Here is a 27,329-nt window from a genome sequence, read left to right as displayed (position 1 = left end):
ATGATAATACAGTTGTTTTGGTGTATACACGCCTTGTTACTAACTAACTTTCAAAGTTTTTACTTTCTTTTACATTCTATCTATTAGATTGGAACACTATTCCTGATATTTAACTGCATCGATTCTCAAATGAGTAAAGACTTCCCTGTCAAGCCACCACACCCATCCACTCTTGAGAATATTGATTTATCAAAGTTAGATGCCCGGTTAGTTTTGGATAAGGCATCGCAAAGATGGTTATTCGAGGATGGAGACCAAGAATATGAATATGACTACATAAAGGACCAGTGGATAAATACTTCCAAGAGATCATTATCAGAAGATGACTTGAACAAAGAAGATATTAAACGACAACGGAAACAAGACATGAGTAAATTGAAGGAAGAATTGAATAGTTTGAAACAAAAGAAAAAGAATAGCAGTATATTTATATCAAATTTACCAATTGATTCTAGGTTTTCAGAAATCGAGGAAACTTTTGCTAAATATGGGAAAATATCGGTTGGAAAAGATGAAAAATCTCGAATAAAAATGTACACCAATGAAAAAGGTTCTTTCAAAGGAGAAGCTTTGATCATTTATTCGAATCCTGAAAGTGCCCTATTGGCTATTGAAATGATGGATAATACCGAATATAATGGCAATACTATACGAGTTGAGGAGGCAAAATTTGATAATAATAATAATAGTAAAAAAGAAAATCTAAAGAAAAACTCTTCTAAAACTGTGGTTATACGAAATATGGTTAGAAAAGAAGAACTTGCCAATGATATACACATCAAACAAGACATAATTGATGACATCAAAGAAGAATGCAAAAATATAGGTGTATTTGATATCGAAGATATAGCATTTAACGAGGAAGATGCAACAATCCTGGTAAGGTTTTCCAAACAAGAGCTGTTGTTGCTGTGTATCAAAAAGTTTCATAATCGATACTATGACGGGTTGACATTGGATGTCCAAGAATCAAAAGTCATAATGAGATAATACATGCTAACCTATTTGTCGCCTATTAATTTCAATGAATTGTTAAGTTTATCTTTTAAAATTTCAATAGATTTGTCTTCACGTTGTAACCAATTTTTTAATTTGCTTAATCGTTTTTCTAATTCTAGCTGTTCCACAGCAGTTAATTTTGGTGTCTTCTCCTTTTCCCTGCTTTCAATAATTGAATGAACTTGTAATGATAAATTCTCAATTTTTTTCGTTAATGCTACCTCATCATCTGTTGAAGAATTCAACAATGCATTAATGGAGTTGATTTCTTTAAACCAATCTTTCTCTGCCTTGGATATTGGTAATGTTTTGTCTTGCTTGAATTTATTCAAACCATCAAATATCTTTTGCTGCAATTTCATCATACGTTCATCTAACTTCGTTTGTTTCTCTGTCAACTTGTCCAATTTATCTGTATGGTCTTTTGGATGATCTCCATCATAATCGTTTTTAATCTTATCAAGTATGTGCAATTGTTCCTTCAAAGAATCCAAATTGGCTAAAATTCTTGATTGCAATTTAATTCCAAATATTGTATAGGAAGAAGCAAGTTGAATTGTTCTCACAGATAAGGAATTCAAATTTGAAAGATTATCAACAGTCAAACTATTCAAATCTTCGTTGCTCTTAATATCAGTGCCAATATCGATCTTCTCCAAACTTTCCAATTCTTCTTCCAACACACTGAAAGGTTTAGATGGAATGTATGTCAATGTTGACTCCTTATGAGGCTCTTCAGGCAATAGTAAAGTACCTGCGGCTTCATCTTGATCGTCGCTCACAGCCTTATCGACAATCTGAACAACTTCCATGTCATTGACAAGCTTACTTCTGCAAACAATCAAGTATTCTCCAGTGGAAGTGACGTCGTCTTTTACGTAGGCAAAAGCTGTAATAGGTTCTTTTTCTGCAGAGGCAATACCATAATTTGTTGTGATCGACACAGAATCTATTTTGTCATTTTTAAGATCGTCAACAAAAGCCTGAACCCAAGAACAATCAACTAGAACCAATTTGTTGGAATTTACACAAACACTAAATCTGGTAGAATCAATTTCTCCAAAGAATGTTGGGAAATTAGTAATGGCGTTATTGTCATCAACAGGAAGCTTGTCACTTTGCAAAAAATCCAAGGTTGTTAATTCCTCTTTCCAAAAGCTTTCCTGTGATTGTGTTTGTTTCACCAATGCTTTTTCTTCTTCTTCTGAGTTGTCTATAAAACCAAATCCTCTTTTTGGTTTAACATATCTTGGCTTATGAACTGTTTGACTTGATTCATTTGATGCACCGTTACTTGCTACACTCGTTAGGTTGCACTTCATCAACATTGGCGCAAGTTGAGCATAATAAGTGACTGTGGCATTAGTGTCAATACTAGCAAGTATGCTAACTAAATCATTGTCCCCAATTGAAATTAAATCCTTTATACCAGAATTACTTGAAATGAGGGGACCTTGTAAACTGTAGTCAGTCCAATTACTTAAATTCTGCCTAACAACAAAAAGCTCGTATGGGCTATTTGTATGGGTGTCTCTTACCTCCTTCACTATTGGTAATTCACCACACAATTGGTTTCTGAAATACAGGTAGTACTCAAATTGCTGGATAGCTGCTTTATTCAAAGAACTAGTTGCCGTTTCGACTAAGTTTACAGGGTATTTTTCCTGAATCAATTCCATGGCCGCTTTAGTATCTTCCAAAGCTATATCAATTGCTTCTTTAGTGGTGGCCAAATTACCAAATCTTGAAGTGAATGGATAAATAGCATAAATGTTTGACAATGTTGAGACATATAAAGTCAACCCACCAGCCAAATTCTTAGACGAACCAAATGTAATAGAAATAGCTTCCTCATTTGCAAAATTGGGATAGCTTTTCAAATCAATGTCTACCACAGGGACATCTAAAGATTTTGTCAAATCATAAGCTCGAATCTGTGAATTATCATTCAAAACTACCAATGTTGAATCATTCGCTGCAACTGTTTGCCAAACACACTTTCTTACTTTACCTTGTAAGTTATTAATCTTGAAACATGCACCATCAACATAAATACCACCACTTTTCATGACATTAGTGGGTAAAGACACTACATCGATCTGCTCTTCCCCGATAATGGCTAATAAAGTACCTGATTTATTCATCAACAAAGAAACTACTTCATGAAATTGATGTTGAACCTTAAATAGCTTGTAATTTTTATGATTGGGACTAATTGAGCAGCATCGAACAATATTACCAGTTGCAAAGAATAAATCTGTATTATTACGGCATACCAATCGATTGTAGGGGGTTGACGCTGGTACTAACTCTGGTGGTGTTGAATTTCCTGTCCATAACCGTTGAAACACAAATTGTTGTGTAATTTGGTGAATGAATTGATCAGCTGATCCAATAGACAGCATTGTTAAGTGGTTCGGAAGGGTGTATTTATAAGATAGTAAGAGCTCTTGTACTTTTATTTTCTTTCCTTGTTTTTTTTTTTTTTTTTTTTCGTTCTCTTTTTCGTAGTACGTGAAAGGGAGAGAAAAAAAAAATGTCTTGAAAATTCTGGACTCAATCTACCACCCCCTCTATAGACTTAATTTCAATCAACTATCAATAGTCAAGTATGAGTAAACAGTATATATCTACAGTCAGTGTATCTCAGGCTCACAAACTGGATATTCTTGGTGTTGCTATTACCAATAAGTTTACTGTGTCTGTGTCTAGTGATGGATATGCAAAATTCTGGGACAACAAGCAAGATGAAGTTCATCTGCCTAAAGAATTTGTCCAACTGGTATTTATAGATAAAAGTGGAATCCATGCTGTGGCTGTCTATGAAAATGTGTTGCCCAGCTCCACATTGAAAGTAACATTGCTGGCATTTGCATGTTTCAATGGATCTATCGTCTTCAAATACTATGTCAATGATGATTTTTCAACTATACAAAGTCTAACTGATGATGTAAAATCATTTCGAAGCAATTGCTGGACTCCTGGCTTTTACCGTGATCCAGAATCTAAGAAAGACTATTTTATTACAACCAAGACTAATGGCACCACCGAAGTTTATTTATTAAATATTGTTGACCAAGATGGGAAACCTCTAATCACATTTGAGAAATATGGTCAATTGAAAGGAAACGCTTCATCTTTTCCAAATTCTTTAGCTATATGTCCAACAGAGAACAAGAAATGTGCTGTGGGGTACATCAATGGTGATGTGTTGTTATATGATTTTGTCAGCTTGAAATTGATATACACATTTCGTTCGGGGGATTTAGTGACTAGTAGAAATTCTCAGTCGACATCTATACCTAGGGTGTTGGCATTTTCCCCTGGTGGAACCTTATTGGCTGTAGCAAGAGATAATCAAGCTGCTGGGTCAATTACATTGTACGATGTCGATCATGGTGAGAATGTGGGATCTTTGGCTACACCATCACACTCGGCAAAATCTGTTGTTGGTGGGTTTGCCCACCAAGGTTGGATTTTGGGGTTGAGTTTTGATGAGGAAGGTAAGCATTTGGCTAGCTGTGGGTTTGACAAATGCATAAGAGTTTGGAATTTAGAAACAAGCGAAAGAGAGGCAACAATTAATATATCTGTATCTGATTTAGACGATACTACACATGATGAGCAAGACGAAAGTGTTGCATCTGGAGTTGCTTTTATTAAAAAGGGAGTGAGAGGTGGTTCCGGTGGTGACAGTAATGAAGGATTGTGTGTAGTGAGTTTCGATAGAGGAATAAGATGGTACCGAGAGGCAGGAGGAATATAGTGATACTTGTGTTATATAGATATGTATATATACTGAATATATTTCCTTTAGATCTATCTGCCCATCCAACCACCATCAACTAACAATGTGTCACCAGTAACATATTTCGATGCATCGGAAGTGAGATAAACTATTGGTCCCATGAAATCGTCAGGGTTACCCCATCTTTTCATTGGGATTCTCAAATCAACGATTTTTTTGTTCTCTTCACTCATACTGTCGGTCAAATTGGTTTTAATATATCCCGGTGCAATTGAATTGACCCTGATACCTTTTGATGACCATTCGTTAGATACTGCTTGTGTGAATTGTTTTAAAGCACCTTTACTGATGGCATACGGAGTTGACAACATCCCTCCTTGAAAGGATAACAAAGAAGCAGTGAAAACAATCTTACCCTTGGTATTTGTTTCAATCATCTTTTTGCCAACCGCTTTAGTCAATTTTACAGGAATGTTTAAATCAACTTTTATCACATCGTCGAATTTATCTTGTGGGAAATCTTCAAATGGGTATCTTTCAGTTATACCTGCATTATTTACCAATATATCAATATTTGAAGTTTTAGATAATTTATAGGATTCTTTGACTATTTTGGTGATTATTTCATCTTCTTCATCTTTTAAAAAGTCAATTTTAATACCATCAATTTGAATATTTGGGTTGACTTCATGAATTATTTTCTTTGCATTTTCCAAAGTGGATTCTGATCTGTAAGTCAATATTAATTGATTCAAGTCAGCACTAGCCAAACCTTTGGCATAACCTAACCCAATACCATTGGTTCCACCTGTTAAAATTGCCACTTGACCTTTAAGAGAAAATAATTGAGACATTGCAAACTTATGGGTTGAGTTTTCTTGATTGCTAGTTTTGCTACTTTTGTGGATGGAGATATTTCGGAGTATTTATAGAATTGCTACAGGAAGTCCCCTAGGTGTCCCCCAAATTTGTGGGGGATGTGCTCACATTCTTTTTTCTTAGTAGAAACCGTCCCCCACACTGCATTCATTATTTTAAGAACACTACTGGTACAGTCCCAACGACGAGTTAAAGAAATTGATGGGTGGTGTTTGGGTCTTCATCTTATGTATAATATTGGTTTTAGGTATTAAACTAGTGCTTCACTGTAATTCAGTTAGGTGAGGGGTAGTTAAGAATTGAAAACAAAGTTTGCCAAAGAATTTTATCTAATTCTTTGTAAATATATTCTGCAAAAATACTGGCTGATCGTAAAAACTCCCCTTTTCAATAAACTGACCCAATAGAGTAGCAAAATTTTTATAATCATACATTTTGATACCCTCCCAATATAGAGGTTGACAGAAAGCATTAAAATGTGGTGATAATTCACGAAACTATTTGACTGGTAGCGTTTACAACCATTTTAGGAAAGAAACTAAAATCAGTACAAATTGCTCAAAAATAGAGTTAAACACAAGATATAAACAAATGAATGGCTAGATAACATCAGATATCATGGTATAGCACCTGCTAATGTTAATATTCGGAGAATTTGAAAGTTTTTGCTATTTAAACTTTCAAGGTATGTAAAACCAAAGTTAAAAAACCAATAATGTGTATGGAGACAGATGATGATCTAAAATAAGCTTGATATTAAAAGTATAAAAATATATAAAAGTTTAAAGGAAAATAGGACCCTTTAAATAGACCGAAAATTAGAGTGACGAGGTAGGTCACACCACTCTCAAAACTAACTAATTAATTAATAGCAAGAAGTCGGGAACGAGCTTCTTGGCAAACCACCGAAAATAGAAATAGATAAATAATATAAACGACAAATCGTCAAGTCAATAAACGAACAATATTAATAAAGAAACAACAACCGAATCGGAATGTTCAGGAAGGGTTGAATATACAACAACCAACAACCAGTTGGGCGTGTGGCGTAGTTGGTAGCGCGTTTGCCTTGCAAGCAAAAGGTCAAGAGTTCGACTCTCTTCTCGTCCAAAGAAACATTTGTTACGATTTAAGTAGCAATTAATATTTTTTTTTTTTTTGCTGAGATTGCAAATCATTCTTTGTTTTTATAGGTCTAAGTTTCATCCTGGAATTCTCATTACGAGAATGTAACGACAGTTTTCATTTCCGTTTCTGTTCAACTTTGATCAAAAATAAATATGTTAAGATGTCTTCTTTTCATCCATCAGCGGTGGTTTATCAACTAACTTTTTAACAGAAACTGTCGCTTCTAAGTACTCACTCACAATTCCTGCCAATTTTGACTTTGAGAATGCCTATTACTTAACAAGAATAACGTTGGATGAATGGAAATTATTCACAAATAAAGAGAAAAATGATCTACCCATAAGTATTTGAAACTTAATGAAAGATCTACACTTTATATTTACCGATCTATTGATACTCAAACAGAATTTACGTATTACTGCAAAACAATAGGATTTCTTTAGAAATGGTATACTTTTTCAAATTTGCAAAGAAAACAAACAAACAAAAAAGATTGGAATATATAAAGCTGTGTGAATCCCCTAGATGTTCGGAACAAAATCCACGATTGAGTTTGAATTTAAATTAGTTATCTAAACACAAGAGGAAACGATGAAGTCTGGTTTACTATTTGCTGTTATTTTACCAGTTGCTTTTGCTGTGAAAAAAGACCAACAAAGTTGTAATTCCAGCTGTATCAAGGTCTTGCAGAAACAGCAAGAATCTTGTCCATCGGGTTCAGATACCAATTGTTTATGTGATTTATCAGATTCAGATTATTGGGAACCATTGGCTGATTGCGATTGTATTAATCCAGACAAGAAATTCTCAGCATCAGAGCTTAAGATTCAGATATGTGGGGGCACATCATCATCATCATCAGCAACAACAACAACAACATCTTCATCTACAGAAGCTGAAACTACTGAACAACCAAGCAGCACCAGCAGTAGTAGCAGTGTTCAGTCATCTGAAACTACTATTCTCGAAACCCCATCTATACAAGAGCTCGACGCAGAATCAACTAGCAGTCTTATTGCTCCATTAACTGAATCAGCTGTGGCTGCTGTAGCAAATACCGATACAAATACTTTAATCGAACCGCAAAACACAGAGACTACACCACAGGAAGCTCCATTAATTCAGCCTCAACTAAATAACGGATCTGATTGGAGCCAAGTATCAGTTCAAGCATTTGAGAACAATGCCGGAAGAACAGTTGTTATTGGATCAGGTTCATTACTTGCATTGTTATTGAATTTTATTTAATTAAGTTTACATGTAAGCATATATTCTACTATAATAAAAAAAAGCTTGTCAATTTGATTAGGTAACGCGATTCAATATTGTTGTGGTAGTTGTGATGCAACAAAACTGTATTTGAGGAAGAAACTTACATATTTTCTTTCTCTATTTTTATCAATTAGGGGATATATATTGCTATTATCTGATTAAAAAGCATTCTCTATTGAACCAATAGCAATTGGAGTAGGAAAGCGACGCGGAGTGAACGAGTGAACCCCCTGCATTGCTCCAAATGAGCTAGTTGCAAAATGCAAGAAAAAAATACTAGGTGAAACAACCCCTTATCCAGTTTCAAAATAATATGCCAATAATTTGGCCACCTTTGGAGATTGTCAAACGACAGGGGGGAGAAACTAAACCACACGGTATATAAATGTCTACAGTCTTCCCAGCACATGCTTATGTTAGTAAACCACCAATCAAACATATTTGTCACTTTTAATTCAATCAAAATCATTAAGAATGAATTCAGCTTTTCTATTAGCAATTTTACCAATCGTATCAGCTGCCACCGAGACGGCTATTGCTTCGAGTGTACCGACCAGAAATTCTTGCAACTTGAGTTGTGAAATAGAAGAGGATACCAGAGGCAAGTATTGTGCTGATGAAGATCTTGTTTGTCTTTGTTCTTTATCGAATGAGGAGTATTGGCTGTGTTAACTGGTTATTCCTCTTAAGTAGAACCAGTTATAGATATAATTGAATGGATAGAGAATGATAATAAAACTGATGGAAAAGTATAGCATAAAGTATTAAGGTGATACTCCATACTGAATATATTTAGAACGTTAGTTCTTCTCAGTTAGTGGCTAGTCTAAAGGGAATTCTGCAGTACTTATAATTCCCTTCCTCTTTCTAACACACTCTTCACATTATGATTAATCCCCGCTCTTGTGGACAAGTGCCGAGGATTAACACACCCGTTAGTTAAGTCTCTTCCTATATATTCTATTTCACACGTGAATCACAATAACATATTAATTTATTATATTCAGTTTAACCCCTCAGTGTAATATATTTCAACTGTGGGGATTCGTCTTTGTGCTTGCATTACTTATATCACAACATTCCCCCTTAATGCAAGCTACTATGTTTTCAGATCAATGTTGTCTTACATTATTTATAACAACATTTTCACATAAGGTAAGACTCCATTTGATCAGTTTAACTTTCAATTCTATCACAAGTTTAGTAATTAATTTAGAAGTCTCCTTCTATCTGACTCTGTGTTTGAACGATCATTAATGAATTCATATGAGTGTATTTGCAAAGATGAGCTTCCTTTTATCAATATAACATCTAGGCTAGTAACATATTTTTGATATTTCAAGCTTTCAATGCCACATCAATTATTCCAAAGTAGCTTTAGTTATCTCCGTATGCACATACAGTTCACGAGTTATTTCACATTCAGGACAACAGACACTTGATTTTAACATCACTTATGCATAATCTTTTTCATTAATATTCTTGATATCTTAGATTCCAAACTCTATTCATAAAGTAATCAATTCTTGTTTCAGCAAGAATTCTTCATGATCCTTTGAGTTTATTCACACCTTCTGCAACAGCATAAATCACTTTAGTACTTGAATTATGTTGTACCTGCTGTTAATTGATAATCAATAGGTATAATTATCCAAAAATTCTATCACATTTCTTATGCTCACATCTATGGAAATCACTTCAAGTATTTGTGTTTGCATAGTAACTTTAGAAGTCAATATGTTTTGATTCTTCTTCTTACAACAGGCTTATCCATCAGACTCTTGTGCCTGTTATCATATATTTACCAAATCATAATACTGTCACACTTAATTAGATTTCTCATTTGTCAACTTTCTAATTAGATGATGATTCCAACAATCTATAATGTTGAGCATATTGTAATCCTAACAGTTTGGTCAAGCTTGATGGTTTCTTAATTCTGATAGTTAGCTTTTATTCTAGTAGGCTAATGTCTTAATCCAGAATCAACAGATTGTACAATTTATTCTTGAATTACCATCTTCTATTTCTCCCCTTAAGACAAGAATCTATTGTATGTACTTCAAACTGTCATTTCAATAAAAGAAACAAACTCAATGTATTCCTGTATTGCCATCTTAAGTCTTCTCCCCTTAAGACAGGACTCTATTCAATGGACTTCAATTACCATTTCAATAAATAAACTCACTTTCTATAATCATGATTCTGGAATATATTCTTGAATTAGTACAATGTGGCTTCTCCCCTGTAAGGCAAGAATCTATCTCACGTAACCAAAGTGTATTCCATATTAAAAACGAGGTCATTGTGAAGACAAAACAAAACTGGTGTTATGGAAAAAAAATTAATCAGATGTCCTCAACTAGTACAGTTAGTTAATATCGTTTCAAAAGACCATAATTCATGCATATTTTCCAAATTCGGACTGGGCTGGTAAAAAAATATATATCCACCATTGTCCATTTCTAGTTTACCAGATCCCAAAAGTGCTGGGTGACTTATTTGATAATTAATATTTCTTCGGAGCACTCTAATCTTTCGATAAATCTCTTCTTGTAGTTAACATGGTTAATTTGACTTTCTTTCATGGGCAAACCAGTGGATGTTAAGCTTTTAGCACGTGAATGATTGCTAGAGGCAATGTAGCCAGCCATCTTGGTCGTACTATTAACAATCAAGTGATTAATAAAGACCGTTTAAACAATAAGCATAGTCCACGACCCTAACCAATTTGAAGACTATAGATAGGTCTGATTGAAACTCTAGTTTACTCTTGTCTGATCTTGTTCAATGTAAAACCAGCATCATTTTAAATTGTATAACACTTTCAGTATCTTAATATACTTTGGATGGTCACTCCTAACATCGTAGGATCGTATGAAAAATTGTTTATACATTCAGAAAGATTCAGATATCTTTTATCATGGCTGCATAAAAAGTTACATGCCAAATAACAATACCCAGAATGATAATCTTAAAACAAAATCAAAAACTTTCTCTTAAATCAACAAGACAAACATGAATTATAAGTCATAGTGTCTATAGTTTGATGGCATATTCTTGATTAATTGCTAGACATAAATCGTTAATAGTATTTGAGTTCTTTGCATATCTATCTTTGTACTTTGCATGCCAGAGGCATTCATTGTTCTCCACAAATAAGAGTATTTCTCTAAGAACACGAGATTGGGCATCCATGAGAATATTATTTGCTTTTCCCATTTATAAGTTTGCTGTGGAATCAAGACTCTAGTAGTTGAATACCATTTAGTTACTTATAGTATTAATCAATCATGTATTTTCCCTTTATTGGCTTGTATTCTTTGTTGAGTGATGAGCCCTTCATCATTATAAATTAAAAACAACATACCTTAAATGACAAAGAAATTCCGAAGTGATTCCTTTTCCAATTAGTATAGTCAAATGCAATCATAAATAAACTATCCCTAGCAGTATTGTACACTAATCATCTTGTGTCTCCAATAGTTGTACATATATATAGTCGTAATATTTGCAGTAGACCATTCTTCTCCACTCTGAACACTTTTATTTCACATAGCATCCATTCATTTCGCAATTGGCTTTGATCTTTACCAAAATAATTTTGTTAACATTGACTCACGTATTGTACTTGTATATTTCTTTTCTTTGAACACGTTGTCAATTGATTTTCTTAATAACCTCAGCTCAGATAATGAAGTAAAGAAAGATTCCCAATGAATCGTTTCATGTTAGTCAGGACAATTTTGTAAAAGTTTAAAGTTAAGAAATGGATAACTTAATCCCAAGGACAGATGTCACGCTAAGCCTATTGAGTATAATATTAAAGATTCCGTCTCTTTATTTTCTTTTAGCCAACATCAACCCACTCAACCAAGTGTAGTTATCTCACAGACACCTTGGCATTTCAATTGAAGTTTAATAACTTTAAAAATCTCCCAATAATGTAAAGTTTGACATCTTATTCAAGTCTCTCTCCTATGTTCTAGTTTTATTCCTGGATTTCTAAATAATTTATTACTTAATATTGAAGGATTTTATTCTAAATACCCCCAGTGTATCCATGTTATTTAATAATTTTCTAAGCTATCATTAATTTCTTCCATTGACTCATATACATTACTTTGTTTGTATTCTCAAATTATTTTAATTTTATTTTAAATCAGTTAATTGTTTAAACATAATTACTTTAAATTATCGATTTCATTAAATTGCGTATTTATCACGTGGAAAAATATTGTTATTGGTATTAATATCTGGTGACGTTTGATCAAAAATTTGTGAAGTGAAATTGCTGTTATTGTCTAAGGAAAAATGAAATTACTATTATTAATTACTCGATAATTATAATCATTTGTTTTATTTGATTGGATTGATTTCTGTATTAGTGTAATGATTCTGTGAATTTTAATTGACGAAATATATTTGATAATTGAACTATTCTGTCTTGTAGTAATTCATAAAGTGTTTTAATATATAGATTTGATTCTTTCAATTAATTGTAATTTATCTTGATTATCAACTTCTTCAATAAGTTTATTCAATTTATCAGCAGATGGTATCTTGATAAGGGAATAAAACGTGGAGCGTCAAAAATGATTCAGATATATGATAATAATGTTGGTGACAATAATTATGACGATAACAATAGTATCAGTAGTAGTTGCAGTGGAACTAATAGTAGTGATTGCTGTTTTCCAATAATTGTAACTTGAAAATTATGTATTCTTCTTTTATCTCAACAACAATTTGACCTACTATAGTTTTCCAGTCGTGCGAGGCTCATAACCTGTTAACTGGTTATTCCTCTTAAGTAGAACCAGTTATAGATATAATTGAATGGATAGAGAATGATAATAAAAACTGATGGAAAAGTATAGCATAAAGTATTAAGGTGATACTCCATACTGAATATATTTAGAACGTTGGTTCTTCAACAGTTAGTGGCTAGTCTAAAGGGAATTCTGCAGTACTTATAATTCCCTTCCTCTTTCTAACACACTCTTCACATTATGATTAATCCCCGCTCTTGTGGACAAGTGCCGAGGATTAACACACCCGTTAGTTAAGTCTCTTCCTATATATTCTATTTCACACGTGAATCACAATAACATATTAATTTATTATATTCAGTTTAACCCCTCAGTGTAATATATTTCAACTGTGGATTCGTCTTTGTGCTTGCATTACTTATATCACAACAGGCTGTACTATGCTGACTGTGATTGCATCAATCCTGGTTTGTTGGATGTTGATTTTGTTAAATCACAAACTTGTGCAAACGTTTCTGGAAGTGCACCACAATCACCTTTATCTAATGCAACAACATTAAGTGAAATTTTGGTGGATCCAACTTATGTTGTAACCGAATCATTTTTGCCAGCAGTAGCAGCTGCAACAGACCCAACAACTGAAGTACCTGAACTTGCTCAAGCACCAAGTCTTCAAGGAATGAATGATTCTACTTCATTACCACAAGTTAATGTTCAATTAGAAAATCTGGGTTCAAAGATGATTCCTTTGTCAGTTGGTGCATTAGCAGTTTTAGCACTTAATCTTTTATAGCTAATGATACCCAAAACTTTTTGGTAGGTTAACAACAAAAAGTAAACTTAGATAGTTTGAAACTAAATAACATATGTATAAGAATAAATAGTATATGATGAAGACTATACTGTGTATATAAAAAAAGCGTATACTTTCATTAGATGGTGTATTATCAGCTTGATTGTATTCCCTTGATATTTGTTTATCTGCTGAAGCCATTACTTTTCACGAAGAGAAGTGGTTGTGATACTTAAGTGATTCCATTCAATCGTTTGTAAGTTGTATTACTATTCCTTAGATCAAGTTGATAAGAGATATAGCTAACAGATCTTACATGTAAGTTATACCTCGCTAAATACACACAAATGGGCAATATTTCTAGGAAGCAAGTTTGTAAGTGAAATTGTCGACTAATAACATTAAAAACACGAATAGAACGCTTTACATGAACAATAGAAAGCACGTATTTAGTTTCTTCTGAATCTTACACTAATGAATCTCTTTGTTTTTTATCCAGAAGACCAACACGATGCAATTAGTTGGAAACTAAAATACCCCATAACTAATTAAATTATAAATTAGATCAAAAATTCGTGTCAAGGAACGATTTAAAATTTTAAAATTAACAAAACAAAGATTGTTGTTGTCGATTGCAATTTTATTTGTTTCTTGGCCCCGCCTGACTGACTGACACGAATAATCAGAAGCCACCACTACAGTTTTCAGGAGAAAGGAAGTTCTTTTTCTTTTTTTTTTTTTTTTTTTTTTTTTTTTTCAATAATCAAGTGGAATGAATGAACAAATAGGAAGAAATAGAACCATTTTTGGTTGGAATAAATTTCGGGATATCGTTTCAGAAATTTTGCCAAGGCCAATTTATGCTAATTTCTTTTTTTTGCAGAACCAATATTTCTTGACTGGAATGAACCAAAAAGAAAAAAAAAAGTTACCGTCAAGGAAAACAAAATAACCATTTCGTTACAAAAAGTAATTGTTGGGCTTAGTTCTTTACCAGTCACGAAATTTCAGGGGGGTTGAATTAATTAAAAGTTATATGTTGTACAAGAATGACTCAATTTGGGCTTAGAAAGAAGAAAGAAATTTGGCGTACGTGACAAGACACAAAATCAATAAATCTGTTGAGAACTCGACTCTAAATTACTCTTGAAAAACCTTTTGCCAATTGAGCACGGCTTAACCTTGTTTAGGGGGGAACAGACAGACAATGTTTTTATCGTATCCAATCATTAATTCCAGCCACTCGGTAAATATTGTACCTCAAACCACATTTAAAGCCCAATCAATGCAGTCGAAAGCCCAAGGAGTTTACATAGTTGAGAATACAATTCCTTGTTGGCGAGAAATGTAAACATCAAATGCAAGAGTATTATAAGTTGGAAGCAGCAATAATCCTTATCGTCAGTATCTACATATAAATTATTATTAGGGCTTTGTTGAACACATTGGCAAATTATTAGTATCAGGTGACAACAAGACAACTTGCTGTCCTGATTCTACATTATTAAATTGATCCCAATATTTGCTTATTTATTATGTAGAACTATAACTCACAGTTGTTATGGTTTGTTTTGTACATCCGACCACATTGGGGAATTGGATATTTGTGTTACAAGAGAGACCCTGCTAGCTCCAAACTTGTACAACATTCCAACGCGTTTCTTCATAGTATTTGGTTGGTGACAAAGAAAAGAAATACACAAACCCGTTCTTCGTGAATCTGAAATTTGAAATTTGTTAAGAGAAAAATTAATAACGAATTGTGGTCGTTCATATGCATAGAAATTTCAGTTGGTAGAAGGTTTTTCAGTCACCGTGATTTCTCAATTTAGTAAAGTAAAACACGAAAAAGTACTGAAATTATCATGCTGCAACTAGTAGCCTCCTTCTCTGTAAGTAACTAATGCAAGAAGCAGGCTCAAATTGCCGTGTAAACAACAGCAATAACAAACCTCACATTGCTCGGCCCAACCAAGCGCCGCCAAATTAAGAAATAGACATGTTTCGAATTGTATAAATACCACCAAAGTTCAGCCAGAAGTTGCAATTTAAGCAAAAATTGTCGAATCTTTCTTTTACAAACACAAATAAATCAACAAAAGAACCTTACCCACAGTCATCATGAGATCAACTCCATTATTCTTTGCACTTTTCCAAATTGCCCTTGCCGCAAAAAGAGCTGACCAAACTTGTAACGACCACTGTACTAACGCCTACCAAAAACAACAATCATGTGGTGGTGCCGGTACTGTTGGTTCTCAATCTGATACTTTGAGATGTTTGTGTGGTGATGAAGGCTATTGGTCTGAATTGGCTCAATGTGACTGTTCCAACTATGACTCCAACGTTTCTGCCCAAGATCTTCGTGCCTACTACTGTAACTTTGGTGTAAGTAATGGCTCTCAAGGTCAATCTGCAGGCGGTGATACTGCCACTGCCACAGCCAATACTGATGGTGCTGCCACTGATGCTAATGCTGCCACAGCCAATACTGATGGTGCTGCTACAGATGCTAATGCTGCCGCAGCCAATACTGATGGTACTGCCACTGATGCTAATGCTGCTGCAGCCAATACTGATGGTGCTGCCACAGATGCTAATGCTGCTGCAGCCAATACTGATGGTGCTGCTACAGATGCTAATGCTGACACAGCCAATACTGATGGTGCTGCCACTGATGCTGCCGCCGCTACTAATGGTAATGATGGTGCTAGTGGAACTGCTGATGCAAACAACGCCAACACTGCTGGTACTGCAGTTGCTGTGAATGTTGGTTCTACTGATGGTACAGGTGCTACAGATGCTACGAATGCAGGATCTACTGCTGCTGTTGATGCTACTAACGCTGCATCTGACCCAGCAAATGCAACTGGTTCTGACGCTGCCAATGCTGCTACTGCTTCTGGTGCTGCCACTGGCTCAGACGCTGCCAATGCTGCTACTGCTTCTGGTGCTGCCACTGGCTCAGACACTGCTAATGCTGCTACTGCTTCTGGTGCTGCTTCCGGTTCAGATGCTTCTGGTTCTGCTGAGGCTAATGCCGCATCCACTGCTGCTGATGCTGCTTCTGGTTCAGATGCCTCTGGTTCTGCTGCTGCTGCTGCCAGAACAGCCACCAATACTGGTTCAGAATCAGGTACTGCTTCTAGAACTGGTGCTACTACAGGTTCAGGTTCTAATGCTGCTAGTATGACAACTATTACATCAGGTTCAGGATCTGCCAATGGAACAAGTAGCAGATCAGGTAGTATGACAACTATTACATCTGGCTCAGGATCTGCTAATGGAACAAGCAGCAGATCAGGTTCAGGTTCAGGTTCAAGTTCTGCTACAAGAAGTGGAAGTGGTTCAGATTCATCAAGCTCAGGTTCAGGTTCAGGTTCTGGTTCCGGATCATCTTCGACTAGATCTGGTTCCGGTTCCGGTTCCGATTCAGGTTCCGGCTCTTCAACTTCATCTGGATCAGGCTCAGGTTCTGGTTCCAGTACTAGATCTGGTGGTATTGCTGCTACTCTTCCAACTGTGACTTTTGGTTCTTTAGTTGCTTTGGCTTTGAACTTATTATAAGGTCTAAGTTGAGATCAATGCTTCGTTGTTTTTTACATATTTTCGGTTTTAAATTCTTGTTTGTGCGTTTAATATTAGTTTCGTTGATTAGTAATTAGGATAATTATAATTTAATAGGAAAAAGTTTGTCAAACTTCTGGTGTACGTGAAGAACGATCGTCATGGGTTGAGAGAACCCATTCTTCCGGTATATATTTTTCTTACCAGGTGGCAATTAGTAACTTATTAATCATCTGTGTTATTTTGCACCATATACGATATGAAACCAGATATTTAACATTTGATGTTTTTTTTTTTTTTTTTCAATAAGCTCGGAACGAAACAATACAAATCTACGCGGTCTCCGAGAACAATTAAAAAACACAATAAAGGTTTGACTTTCCTAATTAACAAGAACTGATGGCCCATGAAACTGACTAATACGATTGGTCTACACCAGAAGTTTGTAGACTTTATATGTGACAATTAATACATGGATCTCAAGTAAATGAACAGTCCATGTATTACTAGATTTTGTAGTATGTGTTTATAATTATCCTACTACGATAGTACTTCGAAACGAAATAAGGATCTGGAATTAGGTTTATTCTACTATTTCAGCCACACCCAAATCCGTCTGGTCTAAAATCTTTTTCAACAACACGGAGAAAAGGAAAATAAAGGAAAAGGACAGAAATATGTGTAAAGAGAGATGAGATGGAATAAACGGACGAAATGGACAAATGAAAAAAAAAAAAAAAACGGAGATTAAAAAACGGGATAAAATAACAAAAACGGAGATAACTAGGGTGAAAAATTTGGAATTGCCTAAAAGCAAACAAGCAAAAAAAAAAAAAAAAGTATATTTCATTTTGCATCAATTTCTTCACTCACAATCTGTCTTAGTAATATTACTAAAAACTTGTTTAAACTTTACACTAAAACAAAGAAAATAATATCAATCACTCACACAAGAACGCAAATTGATAATAAAGAATAAGGCAGAGAAGGAGATTATTAGCTTTTGGTGAATGTTACAACAGTGAATGAGAGACGAGAGGGGAGGGAGGGAGTGATTAGAGAATCGTTAATAGTTGTAAGATTGCTTCGCTCCAAGATACCAACCTAGTAAAAACAAACGGCTGATGCTAGCAATACTAAGAAGTAACGGACTTTTCAATGCATTGTAATACACACATATCATAAGAAAAGGGAGAAATACGGGATGGAAATATGTTTTGTTTTGCCAGTTGTTCTTCTTTATTAATTGATGATTAATAGTATCCACAAGTATTTTCTTCTTTTTGTGTTACTTGCATAGGTTAAAACAAAAACGAGTATTTGCACATATAAATATATATCAGTTTGGCATCTCTCGGAATTTTGACTCTCTTTTTTCTTTTCTTTTCTTTCCAAACGAGATCTTGTTTTCTTATAGCCTTTCACTTTTCGGTATTTTTTATTTATATCTTCAACCAATAGATACATATTCTGAAAACAGGTCAATATGTCATCAGAGGATATTGAAAGTTCAAGTTCATCACTTCAAGAGTATGTTGGTCAGCAACACCACAAAACACAACCTTCAACAGATGAGGATTACAATGATTACGATGAAAATAATGATGAAAGCAGAAGATTACATTTAGTAAGAACGGTGTCATCGATTAATCGGCACAATTTTGATGAAAAATTTGATTCTATATCAAGAGAAATTTCACGTCAAGTGACTAATAAAGAAGGAGAATTTCAATTAAGATTAGATGAATTCAATTTAGCCAAGATTTTGGCCAATTTTGTTTATTTTGCTAAAAAACAAGGAATAGTATTACGGAAAAGTGGGATTACTTTCCAAGATCTTTGTGTTTATGGAGTTGATGAATCCTTTGCCATTGCTCCCACTGTCACCGATTTATTGAAAGGACCAATTGGTGGTATTCAAGCAATATTATCACAAATGAAAACACCACCACGTAAAATCTTGAAAAATTTGAATGGGTTTGCTAAACCTGGTGAATCAGTATTGGTTTTAGGTAGACCAGGTGCTGGGTGTACTACTTTTTTAAAGGCATTAAGTGGGACTGATTTTGATTTATACAAGGGAGTCACTGGTGATATCAGATACGATGGATTACCACAATCGGAAATGTTGAAATTGTTCAAGAATGATTTGGTTTATAATCCCGAATTGGATGTGCATTTCCCTCATTTGACTGTTGATCAAACTTTGACATTTGCTATTGCCTGTAAAACACCAGAAATGAGAATCAATGGAGTCACTAGAGATGAATTCATCAATGCTAAAAAGGAAATATTGGCTACTGTGTTTGGGTTAAGACACACCTATAATACTAAAGTGGGTAACGATTTTGTTCGTGGTGTTTCCGGTGGGGAGAGAAAGAGAGTATCTATTGCTGAAGCATTAGCATGTAATGGCTCAATTTATTGTTGGGACAATGCTACTAGAGGATTGGATGCATCAACAGCTTTAGAATTTGCTCAAGCCATTAGAACTTCAACTAAATTATTGAAAACAACGGCATTCGTCACCATCTATCAAGCTGGTGAAGGTATTTATGAAACTTTTGATCGTGTCACTGTGCTTTACGATGGCCATCAAATTTATTACGGTCCAGCAAATAAAGCCAAGAAGTATTTTGAAGATATGGGTTGGGAATGTCCACCAAGACAATCCACGGCAGAATTCTTAACAGCCATTACTGACCCAATTGGTAGATTTCCTCGAGCTGGTTGGGAAAATAAAGTTCCTAGAACAGCACAAGATTTTGAACATTATTGGTTGAACTCGCCACAATACCAAGAATTAATGCAAGAAATTAAAGACTACAATGATGAAATTGATGAAGATGAAACTAGAGGTAAATATTATGAATCAATTCAACAAGAGAAAATGAAAGGTGCTAGAACCAAATCTCCTTTTACGATTAGTTATTTAGAACAATTGAAATTATGCTTTATTAGAAGTTATCAAAGAATTTTGGGTGATAGTGCTTATACATTGACACTTATGTTTGCTTCAGTTGCTCAAGCTTTTGTTGCTGGTTCTTTATATTATAATACCCCTGATGATGTTTCCGGGGCATTTTCTCGAGGTGGGGTCATTTTCTTTGCTGTTTTGTTTATGTCTTTAATGGGATTAGCAGAAATCTCTGCTTCATTTAGTAGTCGACCAATTTTGATGAAACAAAAAAATTATACCATGTATCATCCATCAGCAGATTCCCTTTCCAATTTTGTCATGTCTATTCCAATTAGTATTTTCATCAATACGTTCTTTGTCATTATCTTGTATTTCTTATCCAATTTAGCTCGTGATGCCGGTAAGTTTTTCATTTGTTATTTGTTTGTTATCATGCTACATTTGACAATGAAATCAATGTTTCAAGCAATTGCCGCAATCAACAAGAGTATTGCTGGTGCAAATGCTATGGGTGGGATTTCGGTGTTGGCATCATTAATGTATTCATCATATATGATTCAGCGTCCTTCAATGCATCCATGGTTCAAATGGATCTCGTACATCAACCCAGTGTTGTATGCTTTTGAAGCCGTTATTGCTTCTGAATTCCATGGTCGTAAAATGCAATGTACTTCTCAATACCTTACCCCATCAGGACCAGGATATGAGAATTTAGGTGCTGGTGAACAAGTTTGTACATTTATTGGGTCTGTTCCAGGACAAAGTTGGGTTTTAGGTGATGATTATTTAAGAATTGCTTATACTTATCGATTCAGTCATGTTTGGAGAAATTTAGGGATTTTGTTTGGGTTTTTGGCATTTTTCCTTACTATTGCCACGCTTGGTACTGAATACGTTAAACCAATTACTGGAGGTGGTGATAAATTATTGTTTTTAAAAGGTAAAGTTCCTGAACATATCACATTGCCCCTGGAAAGAAAAGAAGAAGATATCGAATCGGGCGGTGATACAACTGCTACGTCTAATGGTACTCTTTCTCAAGGCAAACTGGATGATGAAAAAGGTGCCATTGTCGATGAAGGATTGAAAGCTAAGGGGGTATTTGTTTGGAAAGATGTCGATTATGTAATTCCTTATGAAGGCAAAAAGCGTCAATTGTTACAAAATGTTAGTGGATACTGTGTTCCTGGTACATTAACTGCGTTGATGGGTGAATCAGGTGCAGGTAAAACAACATTGTTAAATGTATTGGCTCAACGTATTGATTTTGGGGTAATAACTGGTGATATGTTAGTCAATGGTCGTCCTTTGGATACATCATTTAGTCGTCGTACTGGTTATGTCCAACAACAAGATATTCATTTTTCTGAAGTCACGGTGAGAGAATCATTACAATTTGCAGCTAGGTTAAGAAGATCTAATGATGTAAGTGATGCTGAGAAATTAGAATATGTGGAAAAAATCATTGATGTGTTGGATATGCGTGGATATGCCGATGCCGTTGTTGGAAGGTTAGGTAATGGATTAAACGTTGAACAACGTAAAAAATTGTCGATTGGGGTTGAATTGGTTGCCAAACCATCTTTATTGCTTTTCCTCGATGAACCCACTTCAGGTTTAGATTCACAATCTGCTTGGGCCATTGTTAAATTGTTGAGAGATTTAGCCAATGCTGGACAATCGATTTTATGTACTATTCATCAACCTTCAGCCACTTTATTTGAAGAATTTGATCGGTTGTTGTTATTGAAAAAAGGTGGGATTGTCACTTATTTTGGAGACATTGGTCCAAGATCACGTACCATATTGGATTATTTTGAAAGAAATGGAGCTCGTCATTGTGATGATAAGGAAAATCCAGCAGAATATATTTTAGAAGCAATTGGTGCTGGTGCAACTGCATCTACTGAATTTGATTGGGGTGACATTTGGGCTCAATCACCAGAAAAAGTACAAACTGATGCTAAGCGTGATGAATTAATCAAAGAATCAGCTCAAAATGCTGCAGACACCACTACATCATCATCAGAAAAGAACCTGACCAGCAAATATGCTACTCCGTATTGGTACCAATTCCGTCATGTGACCCATAGAACCTCCTTGATCTTTTATCGTGATCCAGATTACATTGCAGCAAAGATTTTCTTGATGACAATTGCTGGATTATTTATTGGGTTTACATTCTTTGGATTGAAACATACTAAAACTGGTGCTCAAAATGGTATGTTTTGTGCATTTTTATCATGTGTTATTGCTGCTCCTCTTATTAATCAAATGTTAGAAAAGGCAGCTCTGAGAGATATTTATGAGGTTCGTGAGAAATTATCAAACACTTATCATTGGTCGCTTTTAATTTTACCACAAGTCATATTTGAAGTGATTTATATGATTATTGGTGGGACAATTATGTTTGTTTGTCTTTATTTCCCTACCCAAGTGAACACTGTTGCTCTGCATTCTGGAATTTTTTATTTCAGTCAAGCTATTTTCCTTCAAACCTTTGCTGTTTCATTTGGGTTAATGGTGCTGTATGTTTCCCCCGATGTTGAGAGTGCTTCAGTGATTGTTTCATTCTTGTATACATTTATTGTATCATTTTCTGGAGTTGTTCAACCAGTCGATCTTATGCCTGGATTTTGGACATTTATGAATAAAGTATCACCATATACTTATTTCATCCAGAATCTTGTTTCATCATTTTTACATGATAGAACCATTCGATGCAATGCTAAAGAATTATCATATTTTAATCCACCATCAGGAGAAACTTGTAAAGAATTTGCTAGTGCATTTATTAGTCGTCATGGTGGGTATTTGATTGATGATGGGGCAACTTCAAACTGTGGGTATTGTAGTTTTAGCAATGCTGATGAATATTTATTGACCATTGGAGTTAAGTTTGCTTATAGATGGAGAAATATTGGATTTTTCTGTGCTTACATTATTTTCAATATTAGTATTTGCTTAATACTTTATTACTTTATAAGATATAGAAAAATATCTTTGAATGTTACTGGATTGATTAGCAAATTCAAAAAATCCAAAATCTAACAACCACAACAACATTAGTAGTAAATTTTTTTTATATTTATATGGGATATCGTTTATAGTAAATAATATAGAGATTGTGTTTTTGTAAATTATCTTGTTTATTCCTCACACTAGTCAGTCGTTGAAAAAACTTAACATTTATAAAATCCAATATGTATTTATTCTAAACATATAAACATATACAAAGGTAACAAACTATAACAATAGATATAAAAAGAATATGAAAAATAACTCTTTTATGCCTAAGCAAAATAAAAAATAAAATAAAAATAAACTGTAACCAAAATAATAAAAAAAAAAAAATATAGAAAACTGTGTAACAATATCATAACTTCATAATATATGATGGATAACAGTAACAACTATTCAAACAAACAAGCAATATAAAAAGAAAAAAAAAAACTCAACAGCAATTAAAAAAAAAAAAAACCCAATTGTATCAAATTGGTTTAATCAATTCAAATGAACAATATAAATGTTTATCAACACTCATAATAGCACCAAAATTATTAAATTCACCACAATAATTAGGAGCACTGAACACCGTAACCAATTTACGTTTATTGAAGAATTCATATCCATCTTCAACCACCATATGACCACGAACAATTAAATCCAATTTGAATTTCGAACAGAAATAATCAACGTGTTTCTTACCGAAAACATAGGAAACTCCACGATCATTTTTCGGCCAATTTGTCAAGGAGAAATTCTTAACCAGAGGATCAGGATCAGACCATAATAAATCAGCTAATAATCCTTTATCAGGAACATCAGTAGGACGTTTAATATTTTCAATTTGTTCAAAATTATTTAAATCAGGAGAAAGTCCACCATGAACACAGAAAATTTTATCGTTAATCACTGCAGCAATGGGTAAGGCATTGAAAACATCAATAAAATTCTTCCATAATTTATGATTTGACAATCTTCTTTTACATTCATCATAAAACCCATAAATTTTTGTGATATTGGCTGATTCATGGTTACCTCTTAACATGAAGAAATTTTCCGGATACTTGATCTTATAACAAAGTAATAATAAAATGGTTTCTAAAGATTTTTCACCTCGATCAACATAATCACCTAAAAATAAATAATTTGAATGTGGTGGGTATCCACAGCAATTGAAAATACGGATCAAATCATGAAATTGTCCATGAATATCACCGACAATTTTCACTGGTGGTGACAATCTTAATAACGTTGGTTGGTCCAAAAAAATCTGTCTACTCTTGGCCAAAACATACTTAAGTTCACTTGTTTCCACTGGCAAACGACTCTTGGTTTTACGAGAAGTTGATCTCTTTTTCGTCGCCAATAACCTTGCAATGATGTTATCAATATCAACTTCCAATTTTTGAGAAGTACCAACTAAAGGAGGCGAACCAGATGCACTTGAAGTAGAACTATCGGAAATCCTTTTCGTTAATTGATGCACAAGGGTTTTATTATGTTTTCTTAAATTAGCTTGAGAAAGTTTACTTGAATTTGAGGGAGAAGATTCCAATGAGTTAATTTCATCAATAACGTCTAATTTCTTCAGTGTTGACATATTTTCAGGATACGACAATTGCTTATTAGCGATGACATTATTCTTGGTATCACAAGGGCTTGAATTAATTGACAGAAGCAGATCTTCATCTTTAGTATCAACTCCTAATGTGGTGAATACAGGAGAAGAAACCGACGCGTTCAGTGACTCCAAAGACGAAGGGAAATCTTGTTGGTTTTTCAACAATTTTGCCATTGACATTCCAATTTCCAAATCAAAATCATAAACCTCTGACGATTGTCTTGAACGTATGGAAGGTATTCTTTGTGGTGGTGTTGTTGTGGCTGTGGTGGAGACCAAAGTTGATGTTGACATTCCTTCGACTTCAAGTGTTCTAATAGTCTTGCTGTTACTGTTGTTGTTGTTGTTGCTAGTCTTGTTATGTTTAGTACTGTTACCAACATTTAAGGAAGAAGAGCGTTGGGGGAAATTGCTCTTCTTGTTTAACTTATCATTAATCATTAATTGAGATAGCGCAGGGGCCATCTCATCAGGATCTAAGTCAGTACCACTGACGGTAGAAGATGACGACGAACTGCCACCATTACTTGATTTATTACTTGATGAGGACTTCGGTAGGGGATCATCTTTAGACGGGCTATTTCCCATGATAATTATTTATATTCAAACAAACAAACAAAAATAATAAAAAAAAAAATGGAAGAGTACAAAGAAAAAAAAAAAAGCTGTTCTTGAATTTGTTGAGGATCTGATAACTGGTTTCCTTGTTTATAAATGGATATATATATATATATAAATGTGTCTTATGGATTATGAAACTGTTGTTAAAAGAAAAACCGTTTTGAATGAAATGGGAAATATAAAAAATGATATGAGAAAAGAAGAAGTTTTTTTTTTTGAGTTTTAACAAGTTTCTTAGTAATAATGAAATTCCTTTCTTTCTACTTCTGTCCCCCCCAACAAAAAAAGGTAGTGGCTAAACGACAAAAGAATCAGAGCCTCCTTCTTCTTTTTTATTTGTTGGTTGTAAAATTCGCATATCCCCTTTTTTTTTGTTTCAACCTATCATCATCATCATCAACGACAACTTCTTATAAACAAGTTCATTGGTCCCACCATTTATTCAAGATTTTAATTAGTTTATACTTCAAACAAGATTAACTTCTTCTGAATAGTAAACTTTCTTTCGACTCTTTGTAGACAGATTAACTATTAGAATATCGGTTAAGTTTTTTTTTTTTTTTTTTTTGGTTGTCCTATCAATAATTTAAATTGCGGTGTCGGCTCCGCGTTTTATTTTCGTAACTATTTCCGTTTTATTACCACAGATTTCTTTTCTCCATCCAATAACCAATCATTTCTAATTACCACTACAACCACCACTACCACTAATAAACAATAGTAAAGTTTAACTTCCAAGTCGTGTGAGGATTATTAGCCGAAGATTAAACTTTGCCACCAAAAACGTTTGATTATCCCCACGTGGTATAATTGCTCTCCGTTGACTTCCTAATTAGGAATGTACACATCTTATAGTTGTGTATCATTTATTTTCCATAGGTCGTGTACAGTTGTGGTAGTACGAGCAAGACCGAAAATCTTCACCACCACTACTATCACCAAAAAACAATACTGGCTGTCTCTCTTGTTGACAGTTGACAGTTGACAGTTGTTGTGGAGTGTGGTTCCAATATATAAAACACTTTTCGTTGCAATTTTTTTTTTTTTGCTTTGTCAATTATATGGGTGTGAGTCATTGTTTATATCACACATTATCAAGAATGACTCAATTTACAACTACTAGAGGGGGAGGTAAACCAATTAGAAATGCTGGATGTTTAATTATTGGTGATGAAATATTAAATGGTAAAATATTAGATACTAATTCTTATAATTTTGCCAGATTTTGTTTTAATAATTTATCAATTCCATTGAAAAGAACAATAGTATGTGGTGATGATGAACAAGATATAATTAATTCATTAAATATTTTATTAAAACAAGATAAATTAGATCTTATAATAACTTCTGGTGGATTAGGTAGTACTCATGATGATATAACTTATAAAGTGATTAGTGATTATTTTCAATTAGATTATCAATTAGATCAAGAAGTAGTTGATAGAATGAAATCAATTCGTGGTGAATATCTTGATAAATTAAATCCTGAACAATTGAATGCATTTTATCGAATGGCTACTCTACCGGCACCACCCCAAATTCTGAACCCCAAATCTAATTCAACAACAACAACAATAGTTGAGAAATATTTTATTGATGATAAATTATGGTTCCCAATAGTTGGATTAAATGAACAAGTTTATATATTACCAGGAGTACCACAATTATTTACTCAATTAATCAAAGATATGGAACCAATGTTGAAACCACGAGTAATATCATCGGATTTAATTAGAAGATATGTTGTTACTAAATCAGGAGAAACTCAATTAGCACCATTTTTAACAAATTTACAAGAAAAATGTGATAAAAAATATGGTAAAGGTATATTAAAATTAGGTAGTTATCCCCATATGAATTTACATATTAATACAATTAGTATAATTGGTCAAAAATTAAATAATGAAGATTTGGATTGGATAGTACAAGCATTGATTGAAAATATTGGTGGTGATGCTAAAGAAATCACTCAAGCTCAAGAAGATGAATATAGTAAATAATTT

At 34.0% G+C, this 27,329-nt stretch overlaps 9 protein-coding genes and 1 non-coding gene across 10 annotated transcripts, besides 3 other annotated features; 7 read left to right on the top strand and 3 right to left on the bottom strand. All coding sequences in view use genetic code 12, as the record gives it.

Moving 5' to 3' along the window:
• Nucleotides 1-129: 129 nt before the first annotated feature.
• CD36_64430 (RNA binding protein, putative) lies at nucleotides 130-990 on the top strand (the record flags this gene model as incomplete). The annotated part of the gene is made up of 1 exon (XM_002421108.1): nucleotides 130-990. One exon carries the CDS (start codon nucleotides 130-132, stop codon nucleotides 988-990), a length of 861 nt encoding a protein of 286 aa, XP_002421153.1.
• Nucleotides 991-1,001: 11 nt separating this feature from the next.
• CD36_64420 (nuclear pore complex subunit, putative) lies at nucleotides 1,002-3,404 on the bottom strand (the record flags this gene model as incomplete). Its single annotated transcript, XM_002421107.1, has 1 exon — nucleotides 1,002-3,404. The coding sequence occupies one exon, from the start codon at nucleotides 3,402-3,404 to the stop codon at nucleotides 1,002-1,004; it is 2,403 nt and encodes an 800-aa protein (XP_002421152.1).
• Nucleotides 3,405-3,610: 206 nt separating this feature from the next.
• Nucleotides 3,611-4,765, top strand: CD36_64410 (antiviral protein Ski8 orthologue, putative; the record flags this gene model as incomplete). Its single annotated transcript, XM_002421106.1, has 1 exon — nucleotides 3,611-4,765. The coding sequence occupies one exon, from the start codon at nucleotides 3,611-3,613 to the stop codon at nucleotides 4,763-4,765; it is 1,155 nt and encodes a 384-aa protein (XP_002421151.1).
• Nucleotides 4,766-4,818: 53 nt separating this feature from the next.
• On the bottom strand, nucleotides 4,819-5,601 carry CD36_64400 (peroxisomal 2,4-dienoyl-CoA reductase, putative; the record flags this gene model as incomplete). Its single annotated transcript, XM_002421105.1, has 1 exon — nucleotides 4,819-5,601. One exon carries the CDS (start codon nucleotides 5,599-5,601, stop codon nucleotides 4,819-4,821), a length of 783 nt encoding a protein of 260 aa, XP_002421150.1.
• A 738-nt stretch (nucleotides 5,602-6,339) lies between these two features.
• Nucleotides 6,340-6,649: a mobile genetic element.
• A 14-nt stretch (nucleotides 6,650-6,663) lies between these two features.
• tRNA-Ala (TGC) lies at nucleotides 6,664-6,736 on the top strand. The gene has a single exon. It is a non-coding gene; the product is annotated as a tRNA-Ala (tRNA).
• A 609-nt stretch (nucleotides 6,737-7,345) lies between these two features.
• Nucleotides 7,346-8,002, top strand: CD36_64390 (hypothetical GPI-anchored protein, conserved; the record flags this gene model as incomplete). The annotated part of the gene is made up of 1 exon (XM_002421104.1): nucleotides 7,346-8,002. One exon carries the CDS (start codon nucleotides 7,346-7,348, stop codon nucleotides 8,000-8,002), a length of 657 nt encoding a protein of 218 aa, XP_002421149.1.
• Nucleotides 8,003-8,692: 690 nt separating this feature from the next.
• Nucleotides 8,693-13,229: a mobile genetic element.
• Nucleotides 10,609-10,850: a mobile genetic element.
• A 2,483-nt stretch (nucleotides 13,230-15,712) lies between the features above and the next one.
• CD36_64370 (hypothetical GPI-anchored protein, putative) lies at nucleotides 15,713-17,158 on the top strand (the record flags this gene model as incomplete). Its single annotated transcript, XM_002421103.1, has 1 exon — nucleotides 15,713-17,158. One exon carries the CDS (start codon nucleotides 15,713-15,715, stop codon nucleotides 17,156-17,158), a length of 1,446 nt encoding a protein of 481 aa, XP_002421148.1.
• A 1,486-nt stretch (nucleotides 17,159-18,644) lies between these two features.
• On the top strand, nucleotides 18,645-23,129 carry SNQ2 (ABC transporter; the record flags this gene model as incomplete). Its single annotated transcript, XM_002421102.1, has 1 exon — nucleotides 18,645-23,129. One exon carries the CDS (start codon nucleotides 18,645-18,647, stop codon nucleotides 23,127-23,129), a length of 4,485 nt encoding a protein of 1,494 aa, XP_002421147.1.
• A 439-nt stretch (nucleotides 23,130-23,568) lies between these two features.
• On the bottom strand, nucleotides 23,569-25,293 carry CD36_64340 (serine/threonine-protein phosphatase, putative; the record flags this gene model as incomplete). The annotated part of the gene is made up of 1 exon (XM_002421101.1): nucleotides 23,569-25,293. One exon carries the CDS (start codon nucleotides 25,291-25,293, stop codon nucleotides 23,569-23,571), a length of 1,725 nt encoding a protein of 574 aa, XP_002421146.1.
• Nucleotides 25,294-26,387: 1,094 nt separating this feature from the next.
• On the top strand, nucleotides 26,388-27,326 carry CD36_64330 (molybdopterin binding protein, putative; the record flags this gene model as incomplete). The annotated part of the gene is made up of 1 exon (XM_002421100.1): nucleotides 26,388-27,326. The coding sequence occupies one exon, from the start codon at nucleotides 26,388-26,390 to the stop codon at nucleotides 27,324-27,326; it is 939 nt and encodes a 312-aa protein (XP_002421145.1).
• Nucleotides 27,327-27,329: the final 3 nt, after the last annotated feature.

Source organism: Candida dubliniensis, chromosome 6 (genome assembly GCF_000026945.1).
Source record: "Candida dubliniensis CD36 chromosome 6, complete sequence".
In the NCBI taxonomy this organism is placed as follows: Eukaryota; Fungi; Ascomycota; class Pichiomycetes; order Serinales; family Debaryomycetaceae; genus Candida; species Candida dubliniensis.
This window is presented reverse-complemented; position numbering and strand designations above follow the sequence as displayed.